The sequence below is a fragment of the Ochotona curzoniae genome, unplaced genomic scaffold (genome assembly GCF_017591425.1).
Source record: "Ochotona curzoniae isolate NIBS_2020 unplaced genomic scaffold, NIBS_Ocur_1.0 scaffold_4683, whole genome shotgun sequence".
In the NCBI taxonomy this organism is placed as follows: Eukaryota; Metazoa; Chordata; class Mammalia; order Lagomorpha; family Ochotonidae; genus Ochotona; species Ochotona curzoniae.
The window spans coordinates 19,602,071-19,624,867 of NW_024467121.1; the positions used below are offsets into that span (position 1 = coordinate 19,602,071).

The following is a 22,797-nucleotide window of genomic DNA, read 5'->3' on the forward strand; positions in this document are numbered from 1 at the left end:
TTTTTTAAAAAGTGTAAAAACACCTGGAAATTTTCAGGCAATGGCATGCTAAAAAGAATAAGAGAAAAATTGAGTGCAGCAGTAAGAAAAAATAAGATGACCAGGATTACAGTACATGGTCCAAAGTATTTTCTCTCAAAACTCACAGAGGTTGGCAGGGAGCCATGTTACAGGAAAGACTGTATTGTCTCGTTAAATGACAGCAAGTAAAGAAAAGGCAGGAGAAATGAGACGAACCCTTCACGCCTCTGGTCTCTCTTTCTTCAGCACACATCTTAAGGCATGAGCTAAAACAAAAGGAATCTGAAGTAGACTTGAGAGGACCTGAGGTTGGCACCCTCACCCCACACCCATACTAGCAGGGCCCCAAGGGGCAGCCCTCAGGACAACTGTCGTGTTTATAACAGACACACAAGATGAGGATTCTAACTCAGAAAAGAAAAAAAGTGTGAAAAAGTCTGAAAAGCAAGTGTTTCTGGAACACATGGCAATGGCTTCCCAAGCGAGTCCTATTTTCAATGCAATCTTAAGTGGATCCCCAATAAGTAAAGAGCAAAGTTCTGTTGGAGAGGGTGTGTCAGAACCCAGATTCCTACAACACTCCCTGGAGTACCTTCAAGACTTCTGAGGGTTCCACACAGCATAGTTTGAATGCCATTGAAGAGGAAAACGGAAAAAAAAAAAAAAAAGATGGCTATACAATCACCTCACTGATAAGGAGTTTATCTAGACTATGAATGTGCTGTCACATGTTTGAGCAAGACTCTGTTCAGCCAAAAATTACAGGTGAAAAATAACTGAGCAGTCCAAAAGACACATGGCACTCACATTTAGGGGATAACTCAGAAAGTTCTTTTCAAATCTATTTACACAGTTTGGATTCAGTCGTCTACTTGATAAATATATATTGTACTACTAGTAAACATGAATATTGTATGAACAAAAAATAAATAGAACATATTTCTAAGAAAGTGCCTTCCTTTCTGGAGTACAGCATGCAGTATGGAGGAGAGAATGAATATACAAATAACCCTAAGAATGCCACACCTCCCTTCTAATGAATGGTCAGGCATAATCAGCATGGGTCAATTGCTGTCAGGGCAGGAGGCTGCAGTTCTTTTCAATCACAGCTTGAAGGATGTGAAGCCAGGGCAGTTACTAAGGAGAATGTCATTTTCCTACCTGGAAAATAGGCCTTCAAGGCAGAAAAAAAAAAAAAAATGAGATAGATTCTTAGGGCCAAAAGCAGAAAAAGAACACCAGGCAATGAAGAAAGAAGACTGATTCAAAATGGGCTGTCAGACCCTTCTCAAACTAGTCCCTCAAGGAACACTGGAAAACAAAAGAGGATAAACATCTATGAAAAGTTTAGGTGCAGGGCTCTAGGAGTGGAAAAGAAACAGACACTTTCCTTCAATGTTCTTATGTTTATCTTTAAAATAAATGCAAATATTATACTATGCTCTTTTTGTGTTTAATTTTAAAGCAATTACCTACCACCATGCCATGCAGTTTCCATCGCCCCAGAACAACACTGGTTATTCAGTCATACGTTTGTCAGCTCAAAGTGCTGGTTCAAGGAAGAATGGGCCGGGCCATTCAGAGGCAAGGTCTGAGGCTTGTCAGTCAACTCTTACCTGACTTCCATTTCTAGTGTCCATGACTAGACACACACAACCAGGGTAGTTTGTGAAAAATGCCTCAGAAACTGTCTGACAAGGGTTTTGGGGGATTAAAAGGAAATGACACTCTAAACTGGAAAGATTGTGGCCGGCTTCGTAAAGATGGTAAGTACTGAAGTGGTCAATCAAACATTCTAGGGACTCCATGGATACTCAAGGGAGGAGCAAAGAAGGAACAGCACTGAACAAAGCTTGTGGGCTCTAGAGAGAGCATGAACAACAGTCAACAAGCTACTTCAGCTGGAGCCAAGACAATGGGAAAAATAAAATCCAAAAAGTCATAAGGACCTTGACGCTTTGATCTCCCTGACTGTGATAGGAAATCAATGGAGATTTTCTGTAAGAGAATGACACAATATCGCTAGAACTGTCTAACTAATTAAAAGTTTATCTACTTGGCCTCCCTTAAATGTTTTATACTATGCAGAAACCAAGTCCTGTTTTACGATACAGCATTGTTGCCAACTTCCCTCTGATGAGTAATATCATCCATCTAGGTCTAACTAGGTCCAAGACCACCACTTCAGGTAATGCTCAAAAGTGATCAAACACAGAGCTAAAATCTCAAGCAAATGAGGAGATCTTATAAATCAATAAAGAGACAAATCCTAATAATGAGAGAATGGCAAAAGATATGAACAAATAATTCATAAGGTAAATAAATTATGAATAAATAACTCAGGGAGCACTGTGGCATAGGGGGTACAGGCACTGCTTCCCAGGCTGCACATTAGCAGGAATCTAGATTGGAACCGGAGCAGCCAGAATTCAGATGAGGCACTTCGATGCCTTTGATGCACCTTGATGTGGGATGTGGGCTAGCCAAGCAGCAATTTACCCCCACTGTACCACAACACTCCTCCCTTGGGGATATTTCCCTAGGGTAAACACAACGCTGGTTAATACCTCTTGCAAGGCAAGTAGCTGTAGAAGGAATTGGGGTATATTTAGGCCAGAGAGTGGTAAAGCCATCACTTACTGAGAACAAGTGGAGAGGCTTGAATATTTATGTGTACATCTTTCTTTTTCTAAATACTTTATTTATTTTTATTGGAAAGTCAGATTTTTCCATCCTCTGGTTTACTCACCAAGTGGCCACAATGGCTAGAAATGAGCCAATCTAATGCAAGGAGCCGAGAGCTTCCTTTGAGTCTCCCACGCAGGTGTAGGATCCCAAGGCCTTTGGGTCATCCTATACTGCTTTCCAAGCCTGTAAGCAGGGAGCTGGATGAGAAGTGGCCCAGCTGGGACACGAACTGGTGCCCATATGGGATCTCAGAGCATGCTAGGTGAGGATTTAACCACTGAGCCATTGCGCTGGGCCCTATCTGTATATCTTACCAGAATAAAAAGAAGATTCTGAGGGCAAGAACTCGAATGGGAAGCATCAGGCTCCCAGCTGTGCATGTCACCATACTACTAAACCCTAAACGAAGTAGCTCTGGGGACTCCATTCACAACACAGTCAAGCTGGGGTGTATCCAGAGTGCTGTGTTAACATGACATGGGTGCTGTCTGAACTAGACAGCACCTGAACCATCTAACTCTGCGGGCAGACATGGTGGAATCAACAGAATAACAGGACTCAATTATCTCTTCAGGGATTTAGCTTAGAGGCTGCACTGCTCCTGACTAAGAACAATGCCAATCAGATAGTTCCTTTTAAATGAGAAACTCAGTTCACACGAATCCTGCTATTTCCACAAAACCCTAAGATTGAAACAGCAGAAAGCAGAATATGAATTTCAGTTGGTGATTTTATAAAACATAAAGCTATAGTCTTCAGGGGCTGACAAGTCACATAGAAAAACCGTAACAAGATTGTCAATGAAGAGCTGCTTGCAAATTCCTGTGGCAATATTGTGTAACCAAAATCCTACCTTCATTCAATCAGAGATAAAATGTTTATAATCTACTGCTTGGAAAGTGATATCCTTTTCAATGTCATCTGAAGACTCCCTTATATGCTATTTACACATCTTCATCATGGATCAGATAAGTGCAAACATGATTAAGTACTAGCTGTGTTATGTTTTTTTGGTCATTTAAATTTTTTAAGTATTGCAAATTACATAAATACATATGCTGCTTCAGTCTCATATTCAATGTAAATAATAGTAATGATGATGAAAAATGAACATTTTTAATGCCTTTTCCTTCTAACAGAATCAAAGAACTTGGATAACTTTGGGCCCAAGAACATCTGCATAGGGAAAGCCTTGCCTGAGTGAGACTAGAGGGAAGCCTCTGGGTAAGGGAATGGAGGCTTACATAGCTGGCTTCCAAACTGCTCTGACCATGGTTCACAGGTTGAGTGCTTCATGATGGCCCAGAACACACATAGAGAAACAACTTCTGTTCTTGATTATTACTGTTGTGGCAGTCAACATTACTGATAATCCATGAAATCAATACCAGGACCCACTTACAGGTCACACTACTTGTATACAAAACCCTGCCTTTGATGTTCTTTCAGGACATTGCCTAGGCACACTCTTTCTGGATCTTTTGACCCTCTATCCCTGGTTCTAGAACCTACAAGAACTGCAACTCAAACATCTCTTCATCCACAGCCATCCACAAGCCTTTGTAAAAGGTACCACCAATTTGGCTGTCCAAGCCAGATATCTGAGAGTTAACCCTATTCCCCTCCCTCTCACAGCACATTAATCACTGAGTCCTGCTTTTTATAACTTCTAAATTACTTTAGAATCCTTTCAGTTCTCTTCTGCCACCACCCCATTTCCATTATCACTTGATGGGGCTACTGCCAAAAGCCTTCAGTATCACTCCCCTCCAATCTATATTCTACCCTGAAGCTAGAGTGATCTTTCAAAAATGCAAATCTAATTATATCGTGTACCTCTATGGAATGCCAATGACCTGAGTTTAGTCCCTGTCTCCCTAGACCTTTCCCCACATCTGGCCTCCTTGCCTAGTTCTCCAATCTCAGCTCTTGCCACATCCCCCCTTATTCTAAAGGGGGTGGGGCTCTGAGACTTGGCTGCACTTTAGTATCACCTGGAAAGTTTGCAAAAAACACCAGTGCCAGGTCTGCCTTCAGAACAATTCAATCGGAATCTAATTAGACCGTCTTGTGCAGCCAGAGGGCCCTCAACTCCAGACAGAATTGAAGACCTAATAATTGTGCAGAAGTGCTCTCAGGCCCTGGTGTCCATGTAGGCTGCCCCTTCTGCATCCTTAGCCTTACCCCCATCCTTAAGATTTCTACCAAAATGTCATTTTCTCAAGAGTCATACTCTTTAATCCCGGAGGCCTGTTGAGTGAGGCCTTGCTGTTTTGTGTTCCCATAGAACTTTTGATTTACCTAATCACAGCCTAGTGGATTTTCAAAACTTCCAGTCTGGTACTAGTGACTCCTCAAGAAATACCCACAAAATAAATAGGAAAATAAATAAATTCTAGTAACAGACATAATGGGAAGACAATAGTAAAACTAGAAAAATAAAGAGCCAATAATACTGATGCGCATGAAGTACACTCAAACCTTCACATGTTAAAAAAAAATTCCCCTTTCTAAGGAATTGGGAGGGGAAGAGAGATTGGTAAGTAGAGGCCATTTGGTGCCTATACACCATCATGTCTTCTTACCAAAGCTTTCTCCAAGGAATGCATCTCCTCCCTCCTTCCCAGTTCATCAAAGGCAACAACTGGGAGTGTAATTTTCCCTGCTTGACCAATGACAACACTGCTTGCCCAGAGCAAATGGGGGGAACCAAGAGGGAAGCTGCTTCAGATCTGGACCACATAGCCCCCACTCCCAGGAGCTCCAGTACCAGGGTCTCTCCCAGAGCAGCATTCACAACATCAAACCCATGGAGAAATGCTAAAGCTAATGTTCCTGCAGCAACTCCTCAGCCATATATCATGCCATGCATATTAAGGTACCCATTAAAGTCTTGCTAGTAATCGAAAAAAATTATGTATGTGCAATGAGAATGAGTTAATGTGCACTGAAGGACCTTAACTTTTGCATCTCCTGACTTCCTACTTTTAAGCTGTACCTTAACCTTGCATTTTTTGTGGGGTTCTTTACATTTCATATGTGGGTGTAAAGTCATATTTGAGATATAACTCCATTAACCATACAGGCAACTCCATAGTCTATTATGTTGCATCAACTTTTTCTGTAAAACTAAATTGTTAAGGATATTATTCCTGGAACAGAATAAATTCTTGGAATTACTGAGTAACTTATGTACCGTACCACTGTTCCAAGAACACATTACTTATTTTATCATGACAAAGTAAAGTTATTAATCTTCTGGCTTCCATTTCAACAATGAGAAATGCTGTGAGATGCACAGACACCTGCATTACATTTCAGTTCAACTTTATATCATCCATAAACATCTCTGTTTTGGACACCTCATCCAAACAAATGCTCACAGAATATTCTATGTAGCATTCAATTTTATGAAACTATAAAAGTTCCTTGCTGTTAATTACAGAGACAAATGTCTCATCACACATTTGGTTACCAGATAGAATAATTAGTTTTCTCCATTAACCTTTCAGATGTAAAATCTGATTTCCAACTATAAAATATTGTAAAACCGTGGATTTCAAATAATACAGTATATTTGTATATATTTGGAAAGAAGATGTAATACTAAGAAAACAATTTTATGCATTCTTATTTACAAGGATACTAGGACAATGAAAAGAAATGTGTGTAAACTTTGCAATCATTTACAAATATATTATCAAACACTCATATAATAAGCCAACTTTGGTATGGAAAGACGGTACAGGAATTTGGCCATTTATGGCATGTGCTCTTTGGCCTCTCCCTCATCATGTGGTGAAGTGGTTTACCACAGTCTCTCATTTGTTTCCCCTCTCCTACTGGTACCTTTCACACAATGGGCTACAGAAAGGCATTTAGTTGATGGCAACAGCATAGTCTCACATACTGTGAAAGGGCTTTTCGGTCAGTGAGGGCCATATACAATGGTGGCTCCACTGTCCACTGTCTAGCACATGGTAGCCATCTTAGCTCGCGAAAGAACTCGAAGATGATCGCATGGCGATAAAACGGTTTAAGTAAACATTTCTCAGAGCCCGTTCTCATCATTAAATGACACAACTGTAGTTTTTCAGTTTGAAGCTAAATTGCCCATGAGTGATCCTGTACAAACACCGGTATGTACATACATAGGTGGTGCTTTTGAGGGTCACAATGTCTCTATGGGGTGCTTTTGACATTGATGGATATCTACACTGCCAATACTTCAAGGTGTGATAAAAACCTTGTGAATTGCATGGGACAGGTCTGCACACGAAGCCTGTTTCAATTTAACAGAACAGTCTGCTCACATTAGCTGATAACTGGTGGCAATTTAGATTTTACATGGTACCCACTTATTTATTCAAAAATTGTTATTAAGGATTAACTGTGAACCAAGTATCATGCTAAAAAATACAGGAAACACTGAAAATCCAGAGTCTTGCCCTACAGAAATTCAAGCTGAGACCAGAAGGCTAAATAAAGGAGGATCAAGCAGGCAAAGGCAGCAGGGGTCATTTTAGGCGGAGAGAAGAGCAGAGCAGATGCCAGGGTCAGTGTTGTGGGATTCCAGGGGCGCCTTCACACTGTGCAGTTCGACTCTGTAAGACCCAGGGCCAGGGCCAGGAGGAGGCGGGGACATGCAAAGGGACACAAGCAGTGCATCCTATTTCAGAGTTAGATTTTAAAAGAGGGGAGGATCCTATTAAACCAATAAAATAGAAAGCACTGGTAGTGTTGCCATGTTCTATTCCTGATCAGGTCCACTTAGCAACTAGGATATATTTTCACCAGCTAAGCCTGGGTGAGAGGTTAGAGCTAAAAGGGCTGAATAATGAAGTTTCAAGCTAGCTGATTTCAGCACTTAATATGAAGTTTAAAATCAAACTCCTCTTTCAGACATTCATCAGGTACTTACTGATGTTTGCCTGACATAGGGCTGAGCAGCAGAGACACAGACATGCTGTTTAGGGAGCTTACAATCTGGTGGGAGAGAAATAAGTACACTGGTGATAGCTTTGCTTTAAGAGATACAGCCCGCTGTGGTTGGGGAGGCGGGTCAGGAATTCATGATGACTACCTGAAAACAGCTCATCAACTTGGAATCTTACGGGATGAGAACCAGGTAAAGAGGAAGGGTAGACAGAGACATGGAGGTGGGTGCGGGGGCCAATGTGCAACTCCAAGCACAAGAGTGATAAGAACAGAGTCGCTGAACCCAAAGTCACTAGTTTAAAATGTGAGCAAGCAAGGCCATCCTAGGAATGAAAAACAGCTTCCTATGGCTGAGCATAGGAGGTCAAAAGGGAAATGGCAAGAATAAACTGGAAGGAGGGACAAGAGGCGGCTCATGCTGAAGAATTTGGTAATGCTTTAGATAACCAGACACCCTCTAAAGGCCCATGTGTTGTGAGTTTGGTCTCAAAAAGTTTATGTTAATGGTTAATGTGTTAATGCCAACAGTCAGTGAATTAAAGGTGGAGACTTGATTCAACTATGGGGGTCTAGCAAATAAGCTCAGCGGGTTTTTAGATCCCTGGGGACACAAGCTCAGTGCAATGGAAGGTTATACAAGCTTACGCTGTGCCTGGCTCCCCTCCCCTTCCCCCTCCCCCTCCCCATGTGATCATTCCTTCCCTATCCTCCAGTCTCACCAGATGCCTAAACCAAATGGGCCATCCAATCATCGACTGTGAACAACGAGCCTAAATAAGCCAGTAGGTCTCCTCAGATGTCATGGCGACAAAACCTCATGGAATGGGGTCCCAATCTCAAAACATGAGACAAGGAACTACAGACAGAGGAGGAATCCAAGTTTGCTCCATCCCTTAACAAATCTAAAGGCACCCCCTGGAGAAATCACTGCAAGTTCAGGCCTCTCTGTCTAGCTCCTCTGCACCTGCCGATGCATTCTTTTCTTTCCAATAATCTGCTCTTTGAAAGAATAACAGATTTCAGGCCTGGTGCAGTAGCCTAGTGGCTAAAATCATTGCCTTGCACGTGCCAGGATCCCATATGGTTGCCGGTTCTAATCCCAGCTGCTCCACTTCCCATTCACCTCCCTGCTGGTGGTCTGGGAAAGCAGTTGAGGACAGCCCAAAGCCTTGGGACCCTGCATCCACATGGGAGATCTGGAAGAGGCTCTGGGTTCCTGGCTTCGGATCGACTCAGCTCCCAACCCTTTTGGCCACTTGGGGAGTGAATCAACTGAATGAAGATCTTCCTCTGTTTCTCCTTTCTGTATATCTGACTTTACAAAAATAATAATAATAATAACAGATTTTTCATGTCAATGCCCTAGTTCTATTTTTAATCTCAAGATACAAAGCACATGGTTCAAAAATCTTTATGCTAGACAGCTATGCTATTTTCTTCCATAAGGGAAAGCATATTCCTATACGATCCAAAAAGGTTTAATTGGGAATATGTTTTCTTGGATTCTAACCTTCATGGGGATTTAAAAACTTTTATTTATTTATTTATTTATTTATTTATTTATTTATTTATTTATTTATTTTCATTTTATTTGAAAAGCAAAGAGACCAAGAAGAACTTCTATTTGCTGGATAATTCTCCACATGAGTCTGGAGACACCAGGGGCAGGCAGGTCAAAGCCAGGAGCCCAGAACTCTCTCAGGGGCGGGAGGGAAACAGGTGCTTATTGCTGCCACCAGAGGTGTGCGTCAGCAAGAAGCTGGCACAGAACGTGACACAGCCAGGACCAGAGCCAGGTGTTCAGATGTGGGGTGCAGGAGTCCTAAGTAGCGACTCAAGCCATTGGATTTTTTTTTAATGGTTAAGTCATGATCAATATAGGAAAACTAAAACATCTCAATACCAGGTACTTCAAAAAGTTCATTGAAAACTGGAATTAAAAGTTTATTCTAGAGAAAAGATTTTTTGAAGTCCACCCAATTTCTTCACAATACACATTTTCGTTGGCTATCCCTTACATGCCACTTGTTATTTACAGGGCAGTTGCTGAACTGTACACCAAAGTCAGATGCTGCCCATGCCTGGGGTTTGGAGAGCAGGTTGCAAGCTGGATCTCAGTCCCACTCATACTTGGCCAGCACCGGGTCCAGTCACTAAGGTTTGCTGTTGATATTAATTCCAGCTTTACTCTGCAGTCCGAGAAAGGGACAATGTCCACTGCTGTATACAGACAGGTCAGTTCTACACAGAGCACCACTGCAAGGTGGTGCCAGTGTGCCCAGGATACAGACAAGTGGGACACACCTGATTCTGCAGTTGTGGTTTACAACATGTCACTGATTTTCATAGGCAGCTCTTCTTCTTTTTTAATCTTTTCCTAGATTTTTAAAAGGCTTCAGGTTGAAGCTCTTAAATCAACATCAGAAATCTCAAAGTTCTAATTTAGTACACTGTAAAAGCTTCTTTAAATTCACTGAGGTACATTTTAGTGTGACTCAATAAATGAGTCTAATCGCAACATGGTTTATTTCAAGATGAACCTTTAGGGATCAGCATTCTGTTACAGCGTGTGAAACGGCCTCTTACAACACCAGCACCCCTATATGAATGTCAGTTCTGGCCACTCTGCTTCCTGGTTAAGGTGCCTGAAAAAGCAGTGCAACATGGCCCAAGCACTTGGGTTCCTACAACATATATGGGTGACCCAGGATAAGAGTTCCTGGCCCTGCCTTCTGCCTGAACCAGCCCCAGCAGCCATTGGTGAGTGAACTTGTGGATGAAGATCTCTTCCTCACACTCCTGTCACGCCACCTCACAAATGAATAAAATAAATCTAAAAAAAGAGGAGGAAAAAGAAGAGAAAGAGGAAGAAGAAGAGGAGGAGGAGATGATGATGATCAGGGGTTGGTAAAAGCAGGTAAGGTCACTGCCTGGATACCAGCATCCTAAATGGGAACCAGTCTTGGTTGCTCCATTTCCCATCAGGCTTCCTGCTGGTGCACCTGGAAAGGCAACAGGAGAAAGCTCAGGTGCTTGGGACCCTGTACTTTCACAGGAGACCTGGAAGAGACTCCTTGCTGCTAACTTTAGCTTGGTCTAGTTCTGGCCATTATGGCCATTTGAGAAGTGAACAAGTGGACGGAAGATTTATCTGTGTGTGTGTGTGTGTGTGTGCGTGTGTGCGCGTGTGTGTGTGTGTATTTGTGAGAGTGTTCCTCTCTGTGTGACTCTGCCTTTCCAACAGAAAATAAATCAACAAATTAAAAAAGGTCTATTTTCAGAGTCCTGTACAACTATATCCAATATAGTCACAGGTTTAAATAACAAATAACAGTATTTATCAGTAAGTGCCATTATTAACACAACACTGTCACCAGATCCTCCCAAGGATCCAGAAAAGAATCCAGGCCACACCTGCCCTCTAGGATCTGACCATTTCCATCAGGAAAGATGCTGTAAATCAACAGTCAGAAATCAGCATGGCCATTTTCAACAGTGGGAGGGGGGATTCACAGGTAACTTGGAGCACAACGGAGTCATGCACAAGAACAAGTAAACATGGTCAGGACCTGGTAAGTGCCAGAAAAATATGATGCTATAATTAAGTAGTAAAGTGTGTTTAGAAGAAAATATAGCCCTTAATTTGGAAGAACAAGAGGATGGGGGCAATAAAAATAATGCAGTGTTTCCAAGTTCAGAAAAGTGTTTTATCATACAGGATTTCCAGCACACTCTAAGACAACTGATGGTCAACATTATTATTCTATCAGAGAAGATAAAGAAAAAACCCTCAAGAGTTTTGTCCAAGGTGCTATTTGCCTATTCATCTGAGATTCAAATCAAAGGTTTCTGACTCCTCTAAACTTAGACCTGGTGATATCTGAATTGAGCTTTAAAAATGTATACCACAGACAAGCTTTTACTGGAAGGAGTCTGAGAGTGGCAGGAGGCTGCAGACTGGTATGTAGAAAAAAACCCACAACTTGTCCAGGTCAAAGATTCAGCTCAGCAATACCACACCGTCTGATTCATCTGCTTTCCTACCTGGAAGTACTACTTTCGTGGGGAGGAAGCTGGCCAAACAGGGGAAGTTCCAGGGACAGGGAGAAACAGAGTCAGGTTGTGGAAACCAATGCTCAGCTAAAGGATTCAAACTTGAATCCAGAATCCACAAGAAGTGCAGGGCAGAGGATGAAGAGTTACCTACAAAGATTATCTACATGAGAAAAACGGAAGAGGTGAGGCAAGCCTCCGGTCAAGAGTTCGTTCAAGACTGGGCCCAGCGTGGTAGCCTAGTGGCTAAAGTCCTGCCCTTGCATACTCGCAATCCCATAAGGGTGCTGGTTCGTATCCTAGCTATTCCTCTTCCCATACAGCTCCCTGACTGTGGCCTGGGAAAGCAACAGAGCACAGCACAAAGCCTTGGAACTCCGTACCCACGTGGGAGACCCAGAAAAGGCTCCTGGCTTCAAATGGGCTCATCTCTGGCCATTGCAGCCACTTAGGGAGTGAACCAGCTGATGGAAGATCTTTTTCTGTCTGTCCTTCTCTCTGTAAATCTGATTTTCCAAGAAAAATAAATAAATCTTAACAACAACAACAACAAAAGGGTTCAGGACTAGAAGTCAAGAGGCTACCCACTACTGTGTCAGCTTCCTATCTGGAAAGGTAAAGGTGCGGCTGTATTGGTAACGATTCAACAGATGAAATTACTCAGGCCCAAACACAAATATCTCCCAAACTTCAGGCAACAAGTGTTAACTAAAACAAGTAAGCCTGCCTTCACACCCACTGAAACACATTCATTGATATAGTTATATTTAAAGAGGCCGCCCATGTTGAAGTTTCCTTGAGAGGAGTTTGGACTTTGCCTCTGCCTGTCACTTTTCCTGAAGCCATCTGCTGGACTCACGGTGTAATCAGATACAGTTCTGATGCTGCATGTTTGCCTTGATTTAACCTGTAATTTTTTGTTTGATTGTTGGTTATTTTTTGAACCTGTCATTGATACTGTCTCAACCCAGATGTTTCGAAGAATGGAACTTGCATTATTTTTAACATATTGTCTACCCATTACTATGTCAATTAATTCCATAATGTTGTATATTGATACTGAGGCCTTGTTGGGGCTTTTAACTGACCGGATCTTTACTCTGTTAGACCTATCTTCAGACCATAGAAGGTCTCCCCAAGAGGCCACTGAACTTATCTGGACAATAAGACGCTGAACTTTATGCTAGGCATGTGTTTGCAAGCAATGAATCTCAACTGAACTTGAACTATGGTTATGCAATAAGGTGGAGGAATCCACCATGGGGGGAGGGGTATGGGAGGGGTGGGGGGGATCCCCAGCGCCTATAAAACTGTACTACATAATACAGTGTAAGGAACAATAAAAAAAAAAAATATATATTCAGAATGAAAAAAAAAAAAAAAAAAAAAAAGAAACTTGAGAAGGCATCTAGGTGAGGAGTTTCAAGCAGTGACTATGGGCATGTCAGAGTTCTACAGAGGTCCATAGAAAAATCTAGAATGTGCAGGGATCCTCTTAACCTTTCTTCACAGAGCTCTACTCCCCTGGACATACTGGGAGCTCCATATGGGAGTGCATTTGGACAAGGTATGTCATGAGGCTGAAGGCATGGTGTTGGAAACAGGCTCTGGTTTGCATGATGGCTCTGGCACAGAATAACTCTGTAAGTGTCTCAAATTCTTCATCTAAAGTGGAAATAACAATACCTTTCTTGGAGCCATTAAAGGGATAACATTGACAAAGTTCTTATTATAGTGCCTCCCAGGACACAGCAACCTACTGCTAAATGACAAGTATTACTGGCCACATTCCTAACCCCAAATGCCACTCCTAGTTTCCTATGCCCCCTACATTCCATCACACACACACAAAAAAAATTGGAGATCTGGGGGCTGGTGTGAGGGCTCTACTAGCTAACTCCCCCACCTGCAAGTACCAGCATCCCAAATGGGCACCAGTTCAAGTACTGGCTGCTCTACTTCCCTTCCAGCTCTCCACTTGTGGCCTGAGAGGTGGAAGAGGGTCCCAAGGACCCTGCACCCGCCTGAGAGACCCAGAGAAAGCTTCTGGCTCCTGACTTCAGATCAGATCACCTCTGGGTGTTGTGGCTATTTGGAGAGTGAACCAGAGATGGAACATCTTCCTCTGTCATTCCTTCTCTCTGTAAGTCTGACTCTCCAATAAAAATAAATAAATCTTAAAAAAAAAAAAAGTGGGGGGAATCCAACATGAAGAACAGAGGAATACAGAGGCCACAAAGCTAATGGTAGAGCTTTTAGGGGGAAGAATGGAGGTGAAACTCTTGTTTCCAAAGGATGAAACTGCAAAGGTTCCTCCTTTTCCAGTCTCATGGCCCTCTGGCCTCTTCATTTTATCTGAAGTTGGTTCTGACTCTTGGAACGCCTGCCCTGGGTGTGGTGAAACAACAGGACCTTCTTCCTCATAAGAGGAGGGTTCCAGTTCCTTAGCCCTTCAAGGCCAACCTGGTCCTTGACCTCGGATGAGAGGCCCCTTCTGCAGGGAGAAGAATTAGACTATGATTAGGGGCTAACTCTCTTCTATTAAACATGTAGTTGTTTGGCTGCATGTTTTTTGAGGGAGTCTTTGGAAACCTTGTTGAGGCAGTTGCCATCAAGAAAGCCACTAAAAAATTCAGAGATCTTCACTTTGTTCAGCTGGCATGTCTACTACACCTTGTACTTCATCAACTGAAAATTGTGTGAGCTACATATTAAAGAAAACATCCAGAACAGGGCTTGACATGGACATAACAGGAGCTCAACAAATATTTGTGGAATTAACAAATGAATGGAACTTGGACACCTGAAAAATAAACAGACTTCAAATTTGTATACTATAATGAAATCTTAACTAAAATCCAATGTGTAAAAAGAGGCTTCATTCAGTGTTCGTATTACTGGTATGAAGAAAGACTCGTTAAAATATCTTTTAAATTGGTGTTTACGTGCTTTATTTGCTGCAGAGACAGCAAGACAGAGATCTTCGGTCTGCTGCTTCACTCTCCAAAAGCCCACAACAACCAGGACCAGGGTGGGCTAAAGCCAGGAGCCCAGAACTGTGTCTGGGTCTCCCAATGGAAGCGAAAGGAACCCAAGTTCTTGAGACATCACCTGCTGCCTCCCAGCCCACTCTGCCAGAAAGCTGGAATGGAGAACCAAGCCTGCCTCAAGCCCCAATGCACCATTATGGGGTACAGACATCCTAAGTGGTAATTTAACTGCTGAATGAAATGCCCAGCCCTTTCTAAAAATGTGTATTTGAGAGACAGAGAGAAAGCGGAAAAAAGACTGAGAAAATATTTCTTAAAAGTGTTGTACCATCAGGTGAGGTCTCCTTGAAACTTTTCAGCTTCCCATGGTAAAGAAGAAAGATCTTCACACAGAAAACCTAGGTTTACTCCAAGTTCTACTATTTATGAGCAACTTGCTTCACTCTGGGTTTTTGTTCCCATTATTATGGAAACAATAATATCTGCCCTAGCCTTCCCATAGGCATACTGCAAAAATCACAGGAGATAACAGATGGGAGAGCGTTTACTGAACTACAACATTTACTCAAAGTCTAATTGCAAGGATGCTTATCACACACACTGCTTTGGCTCACATTACCCTTCCCACCCAGAATCTTCTCCAACTCCTCTCTGCCTGTTCAAATCTCTCCCACGGTTCAAAATTTGATCTTGGCAGTATTCTCCACCCTACCTATCTTGTTTTCCTTTTGCTCCTACTCTAAGAGTTCACATTTGTTAATTTCTGTTCATGCAGAGGTGGTGCAGTGCTTAAAGCTAAGTAGAACCTGTCCAGACAACCTGCTAACACACTTCTTAGCAACAGAGTCCTTTGACAGGAGACCTTAACATCACTAAGCCTCATCTACAAAATGGGAATACTAATGCCTCTTACAAGTTTGCTTCGCATAGTAAATGAGATTACTCATGTACTTGATGCCTTACACAAAGCAAATGCTCAATCCGTTGTAGCTGTTATGGTTACGAAACACTGCTCCCCACTTCAAGAAGCTGTCCTATCCCTTCCAACTGTGCTGTAATCCTGAGAGCAAGTGCCCTCCCCACACTGCCGACGTGCCTATTTCTCTGGCTACCCAGACCCCATCCCCATTCCCATTCCAGAGAAGTGCTGAGTTCAAAGACTGTTTCCCCATAACACTTGTTCAACTGATGAAAATTAATTGCTTTTCCCCAAATGACATGTAAACCTTTACCACAATCCCATTGCAGTCAGTTGAGAAAGTCAGTGTCAACGGAGAAAAGTAACTTTTTCTGATCAAAAGTAACTTTTTGTGATCTGATAATCAAAACACTTAGCTAAGCCATTCACACCATTTTACTACTGACCATGTAGTGCTACATTAGTTAACAGTCTATAAACATTTCCAACAAACAGATCTGCTGTGGGAACTTCTGTCAAATTCTGCAGCACTCTCCTGCCCCTCACTGCACAGCAACTTTAATCTTACAGATGCAAATGGTATCAAAGCTAACAGGTCTGAAGACAAAAGATACTTGGGGGCATGCATTAGTACCACTTCATCAGAGATGAAATAATTCTGGTGTTATGGTATCAAAGCCCTTTGGATGTTAGGAGCTTCTCAGAGAATTCTACACCACAATAAACAACACTATAGATACAATTTAGCAATTTACAAAGCAAACATGACTTAAAGCCATGTTTTGAGAAGAGTAACTACAAATTATGACATTGTCAACAAAAAAAAATTCTTAGTTTTAGATGCTATAGAAAATGGTTCCCAATTGCTTTAGAAATCACGTATTTAGTGTTTTTGTTAAACTGAGCCAGAGATCACAGAGGAAAAAAAATACATATATGCTTTGGGGACTGTATCAGACTTTCCCCTGAAGGAGCAACAGACTGAGAAACAACCCACAGCACACCCACAGGCTGTTCAATTTTCTGTCTCTTGAAGTCAAAGCCTTCTTGACCAAGCACTTTGAAAGCCTAGCCCACACTTGGTCTTTTGTTGATACTCGGAGGAGGGAAAAGGAAAGCAGCAATGTTTGCCAACTTCAAGAGTTTACATCTTACTGGCTGCTGAGTACTCCCACCCTCCTGCACTTAAGCCTCTTGTCTTTCATCCTCAAACTCACTTATTCTACAGCATCCTTACCACTTTCCAAGTACATGGCTATGGAAGAAGGGCAAGGTGTTCCATTTGCGTGATAAATGTAAAGAAGGCTTTTTTCTTTTTTTTTTTTTTTTAATTTCAAATGGTTTAGATCAAGTGGTACTTAAATACAGGATTTCAACTGACCAAGCTCAGGGAACTAAAAAGAGTAAGATCCAAGGCTATTTTCTTTCTGGGTCACAGCTTTCCATTTGATTATTAACCTTCTGGATTTGGGTTCTCTTACAGTAAACAGGTGCTAGGAAGCAGCCCTGGCTTCAGCAGTTCCCCCCCGCCCCCGGCCTGCCCCCACGCCAGTAGAAAGATCCACACACTTTCACTGGTTGATGAGAACGCTGCTAAACCTTCCCTTCTATTTTAACTCTCAGGATGTTTTCCTCTGAAGGAACGCCACACAGGGTCTGAACAGCAATCCTGCTACCTGAATCCTCAGTGACAGGGCAATCGTGGCCCGTGCCTTGACTTTCTGTCATGTTCTGCTAGCCTGTTGAGCAGCACCTGGCTCTCACCCTACTACCTGGTGTTGGAAGTGTTCCAGATGGGTAAGGTTGGAACCCAATGGCACCATAATTAACTCTCCACTCTGATTTTACAGGCATCTTATTCTCACAGGCAAAACACCAAATGGTTTCATTTGGGGTGGCGGGGAGATCTCCACCTACAAACAACAAACTGCTCATCTGAAGTCTTCTGTTCAGAGTTCACTAACAAAGGCCCTCATGGAGAGAGGGGCGCTGTTTTTGCCTATCTACACCTCTGTTGGTGCAATTCCATTTCTCAGAAGGCCTCAGCAATGCCCCATTTGCTCTGCTTATCCACAACGTGAGCTGCCAGGAATGAAGATGGCCAGAGAAAAGTGGGGCTATCTCCTTGATCAAAAATGCTGGTGAAAGAGGAGCACCACGCCAAGAAGACAGGAGCCTGTACCGCTAACTAGCACTATCAAGAGGTGGTTAGGCAATTGCACTTTTATTTTCCTTTTGCTTTTTGACTGTAGATTTAATTTAATTTTGTCATGGCAGGATTAGCAACCAGGCCACAGAGGTGAAGGGACATTATAATAAGACAGCACATTAATCCTCTATCCCACCCAAGGCAGAAGCAAAACCAAACAAATAGCAGCTTCCTGGAAATTGAATTTCTGTTATCCAGATGTCAAAGATGTAATACCCCAATTACACAAACTATTGCCAGTGAAGCATGCCAGCGAATATGCAATGTAAATGGGGTGAGCACGGAGCGACAAAACTGCACAGTCAGCATCTGGCTCGGTGAGAGAGTGATAATTAGCACTGTGTGTAGACACTAATAAACATTTATGTCTGAAATTACAACTTTTAGCCATGTTAATAAGGGATATATTGGCAATCTGTAAAATAAAAGGTCTTGGAAAGAATGTCATACATTAAGCAATGGCAGACATTTCCCGTTCTTGCACCATCTTTTTTTTCCCCCCCTAATTGCAAATGGCCACACCATTTTGCTGAGAAATTAATTGACATAGGAACCTACCTAAAAAAATGGGTTGTGTCTCTTTGGTCTCCCCGTTAACATCATTGCTGAATTCTGAGATCTTATAAACCTCATGGTGATAATCTGGCATGAGAAAATGAGGAAACATTACAATCTAATGACCTCAAGACAAGAACAAGCAATAAAGACTAGGATTTCCCTCTATACAGAATGTATAAGCTATCCTACACTTGGAGAACTCAGTGATTCACAGGATTTGTACTTAATAATAACAACCTGTAAAACTTGGCTTACTCTGATGTACACACACTTGAAATATTAGCTTCACTTTAGAAAACAGCTTTGCCTCATCACATGGTTTTCATGGTGAATTTTGCCCCCAGATGCCGATTATTGGGTTTCTTTTCTTGCAGGCAGCAAGGAGGCTTACAGGGAAAAAGAATGTCTTAGTCCCTAAGCAGCACAGAGGCAAGTACATATGAAAGAAACACTGATTTGTTATCTTACATATAGCAAAAATTTTCATCTTCACGCAGTACTTCTTTTTATTCATCACTGCACTTTAATACACAATGCTTTATTTTCTAAAAATGTACCTGGAGAGATAAGAATCAAACTCATAACTTAAAAAGGGGGGAGGGAGGGGGGAGAATGTGCTGTGTTCATCGAAGTTTACAATACAGTGTTTTAAAAACTCCCCTGCAGAGGCTTTAGCGACCTTCTGGAGGAGGACGCCTGGGTCTGAAAACAGAGGTTCGCGGTTAACAGCTCTTCTGTTTCTCTGGCCTTAGATCTCCCAGGACAGTGTTGAAAAAACCACTCTCGCTTGTAAGATAAAGTGGTAAGTTCCCTGAGGTCATACATAAAAGCAGCCTGCATTCCTGAATGAATCACATTGCACCAACACTGGCTGGTCCTCAGCACACGCGGAGAGTTTTAAAGTACAAATAACTGAGGAATCAACACTGCTGCAGAAAAAAAAAAAAAATAGAGGAGAGAGTATTTTCAAATACCTAAACTATTTCAAGCATCTCTCATTAAACAGTATCCAGACTAAATGAGGACAGCCAGCTATGGGTAGATCCTCAAAATGTCAAAATGGCTACAATTAAACTGTTTTTCAAACTGATCAGAAGTGGGTTTTACCGCATCTACATGCTAGCAGCTTAGTCTGAAAAATCCAATCACTTGCAACTGTCTTCTAATTTTCAGTAGTTTACATGTGACTTTGTGCAGGTGGCTGAAACAATCCTCTCGCCCCAGGATCTGATGCCAACACTAGGAACAACCTCAGAGTGAAAGTGGACTGGTTCTGTGGTTTGGCTTTGACTTCAAGTTGATCCAAAGATATTTAAACAGGGTGGGTCTAAACTCAATAAATAGTAGGACCAGTGGCATTACAATGAAAAAGTCACCTGCTTCTAATTTAAGGTGAACACAATACCTCTTGACAGTCACATTGTCAAGACTGCCCTTATCTTCAGTTCCGATCAATTTGAGAAAAGTCTGGAACATCTAGACTCTAACAAGTAACTGAACACAAATGAGGCTGTAACCAACTTTCCCCTCCCACAATGAAATAAAAGCTCCGAGAGCGCTCGCTGTACACCTGTTCAATGATCGGGAACTAGCTGGTTTGGTTTTGTTGTTGTTTCAAACGATAGTTGCCTGACTACTACGTGATCTCGCCTCAAACACCTCTCTAAGCCGACCTAGCTAACTAGCAAAGATGTTGGCTGGCAACAATTCTGCTTTGGGCTTGGACATCTAACGAGCTGTCCTTACAAGAACAACGGTCATCTTGCTCTCTCCCCTCTAGATCCCCCCCCCACCCCCTTTCTCTTTGGAAGAAAAAGCAAAACAAAAACAACAAATTCACCAGTCGGATCATTCACGCACATTCGGCCTGATGGGCCGGGCAGCCGGCCCCGGTGGTACCCCCCAAAGAGGGCTCGCCACCTCCCCCTCCCAGTGTCATTGTTTGCTAAATTTCCTGAGGTGCCCTCCGACTTGTTTACGTTAAATAACATCCTGTCTCCCCTCTCGCCTTCGCACAACTTTCCCCGCCGCCCGGCGTGCGTGTGCAGCCCCGGGCCCCGGGCGCCAGGCTCGGGAGGGGATCGGGGATCGGGGAGGGCGCGTCCCCGGCGTGGACCCCCCGCGGGCGGCCGGGGGCGCGGGGCCGAGTGCGCGGCGGCGCACGGTCCTTCCTCCCGCCACCCCGGCCGGCCGCTTACCTCGGCTCACCAGTTTGAAGCTCTGAGATTTCCTGCTTCTTTTCCTCTCAGAGAACTCCATGGTGCGGGGAAGGCGGCGGCGGCGGCGGCGGCAGTGGCGACTGCGGCCGGCAGAGGCTGTGGAGAAGGCGGCGGCGGCGGCGGTCGCGCGGGCTCGTGTCACCGCCACGGAGCCTCCGGGACCAAGGTCCGCGTCTCGAATCGGCGGGGGGTGGTGGGAGGAGGCCGAGGAACGGGAGGAACCACCGCGAGCCCGCTCGGGGGCTTGCGGGCGCGGGGCCGGCGGCGTGGGCTCCGGGGAGAAGTTGCCCCCCGTGCGGCCCCACCACCCGGTGTCCTAGACGCCCCGCCGACCCTCTCTCATGTCGGCTCGCTGTTTCCAAAACCGCCGCCCGCCGCGGCGCAACTTTCCGTTGGGAGCGGGCCGGGCGGGAGCGCGGCGGGGGGCGGCCGGCCGGCGCCCTAGGCGCTCGTCGCGGCCGGCCTGGGCTCAGCCTTCAGGACGCGGTGGCGGCGGCCCTGGGGACGCGGCGGGCGGCCGGGCCGAGGGGAGGGCGGCGGCGGCGGCGAGTGCGGAGCCGGCCCGGGCGCTGACCGCCCCCGCGGGAGGAGGGGCGCCGGCGGAGGGGGCGGTGCCGCCGGGACCCCGGGGCCACCTGCTGGCGGAGCCCGTCGGCCGCCATCCCCGGGGGCCGCCGCCCGCCGTCCCCGGCCTGGCCGCGCGGCTCCCCGAGGAGGCACGGAGGCCGCGGCGCAGCGCCCTGGCCGGGGCCCTGCCGGCCTGTCCCTGGTGGGGGGGACGCCGGGGCTGCAGCCGGGGCCTCCGCTCTCAGACCACCCCACCATTCCCACCTTCCCGCACTGCCCGTTTCCCTTGACTGCTCACTGGGGCTGAGCTTGTTATAAATAAACTTAGGGTTCGTGGACTCTCACTGGACAACCCTCTGCCAACGCAAGATGTGCAAAGGGCCAGATTCACTGATTTTAGGCAAGTTTTTTGGGGGGTGGGGTTGGGGGGTCGAGGACTAACCTATCAGTGCTCTGCGAGAAAAACTTAAAAAGGGAATTTAGAATGTATTAGTGAAAAGCGTCTAGAGTGAGCTTCAGTCCTTTTCCCGATCTGAGCGACTGAAGGAAGAGACCAGTTATACTCCAGGAGAGCTCTTGGAATTGTGGAGCTTGGAGAGGATGCAACCCCGAGGGGTGCTGGGTAGCTCCGAGGATTCAGGGAAGCCAGAGAACTCTGCCGCTTAAATTATGCCGAAATTTAACTGGCAAAACCAGAAAGCTCTTAATTCCTCTATGGAGAACTAAGAACCAAGCTACTGCCCCATTTCTTTCTCACAGTATCCTTTTGAGCCGGAGCAGAAAAGAATTTGGCACCACCCCGGAAGGGCAAATTAGGAACGCGTTCTATCGTGCTGAAATGTATTCACCGTTACAAGGAAGCTTTCCAGACCCAAAGACAAGGAGGCAGAGATGGGCTGTAGATCCAGCACTGTTAGCGAAAACCCAGATGGCTCGGAAAATGAAGAGAGGAGAAGGATGGGAAGGGTTGGTTGACAAACATGGTGAATTCCACAGCAGACCCCACTGAATGAGGAGAGGATGACTAATTCATTTACAGGGACGCACGGAGGACAGCTGTCAAACAAGGGTGAGAAGTGAGCCATCCAGTTTGATGATGGTTAATAAGAGATGGGTACACACATTGAGGGGTTGGGAGGTGATTAGAGCTGGCCTTGAGGTGAGATCAAGGACCTTTGAATCAAAAATGGAAATCTTAACTTGGATGGTCATTGCCTCCTTTGGGCTCATGCTCAAAGATCTGGTCCCTTTTCCCAGGAAAAAAAATGTGTGAGACCAAATTTGGTATAGATTTCTTGGAGTTCTTAGACCCTCTGGAACCCTCCAAGATAGGAGAAGGAAACAAAGAGACAGCAGGGATTGAAGAGGTGATCCAGTCTGGTTCTGTTTCTTGGTTTCTCGCCTTCCTCTTTAAAATCAGGAATAGACGCGCTGACACAGTTAGTGTAGTGGTTAACGCCATCTCCTTGCATCCACTGGGATCCCATCAGGGCACTGGTTCTAATCCTGCCAGCCCTGCTTCCCATCCAGCTCCCCGCTTGTGGCCTGGGAAAGCAGTCGAGACTGATCAAAAGCCTTAGGACCCTGCACCCACCGGCTCCTGGCTTCGGATCGGTGCAGCTCCAGCTCTTGTGG

At 44.4% G+C, this 22,797-nt stretch overlaps 1 protein-coding gene across 1 annotated transcript in view; it reads right to left on the bottom strand.

Moving 5' to 3' along the window:
* BEND7 (BEN domain containing 7) overlaps nt 1–21,136 on the bottom strand; it is an 82,117-nt gene extending 60,981 nt beyond the window's left edge. The window contains exons 1-2 of the mRNA XM_040968302.1: nt 20,575–21,136; nt 18,377–18,460 (exon numbers count right to left, since the gene is read on the bottom strand). Of these exons, the coding sequence (XP_040824236.1) occupies nt 18,377–18,460; nt 20,575–20,635 (145 nt within the window). The 5' untranslated portion in view covers nt 20,636–21,136. The remainder of the gene's footprint in view (nt 1–18,376; nt 18,461–20,574) is intronic.
* Nucleotides 21,137–22,797: the final 1,661 nt, after the last annotated feature.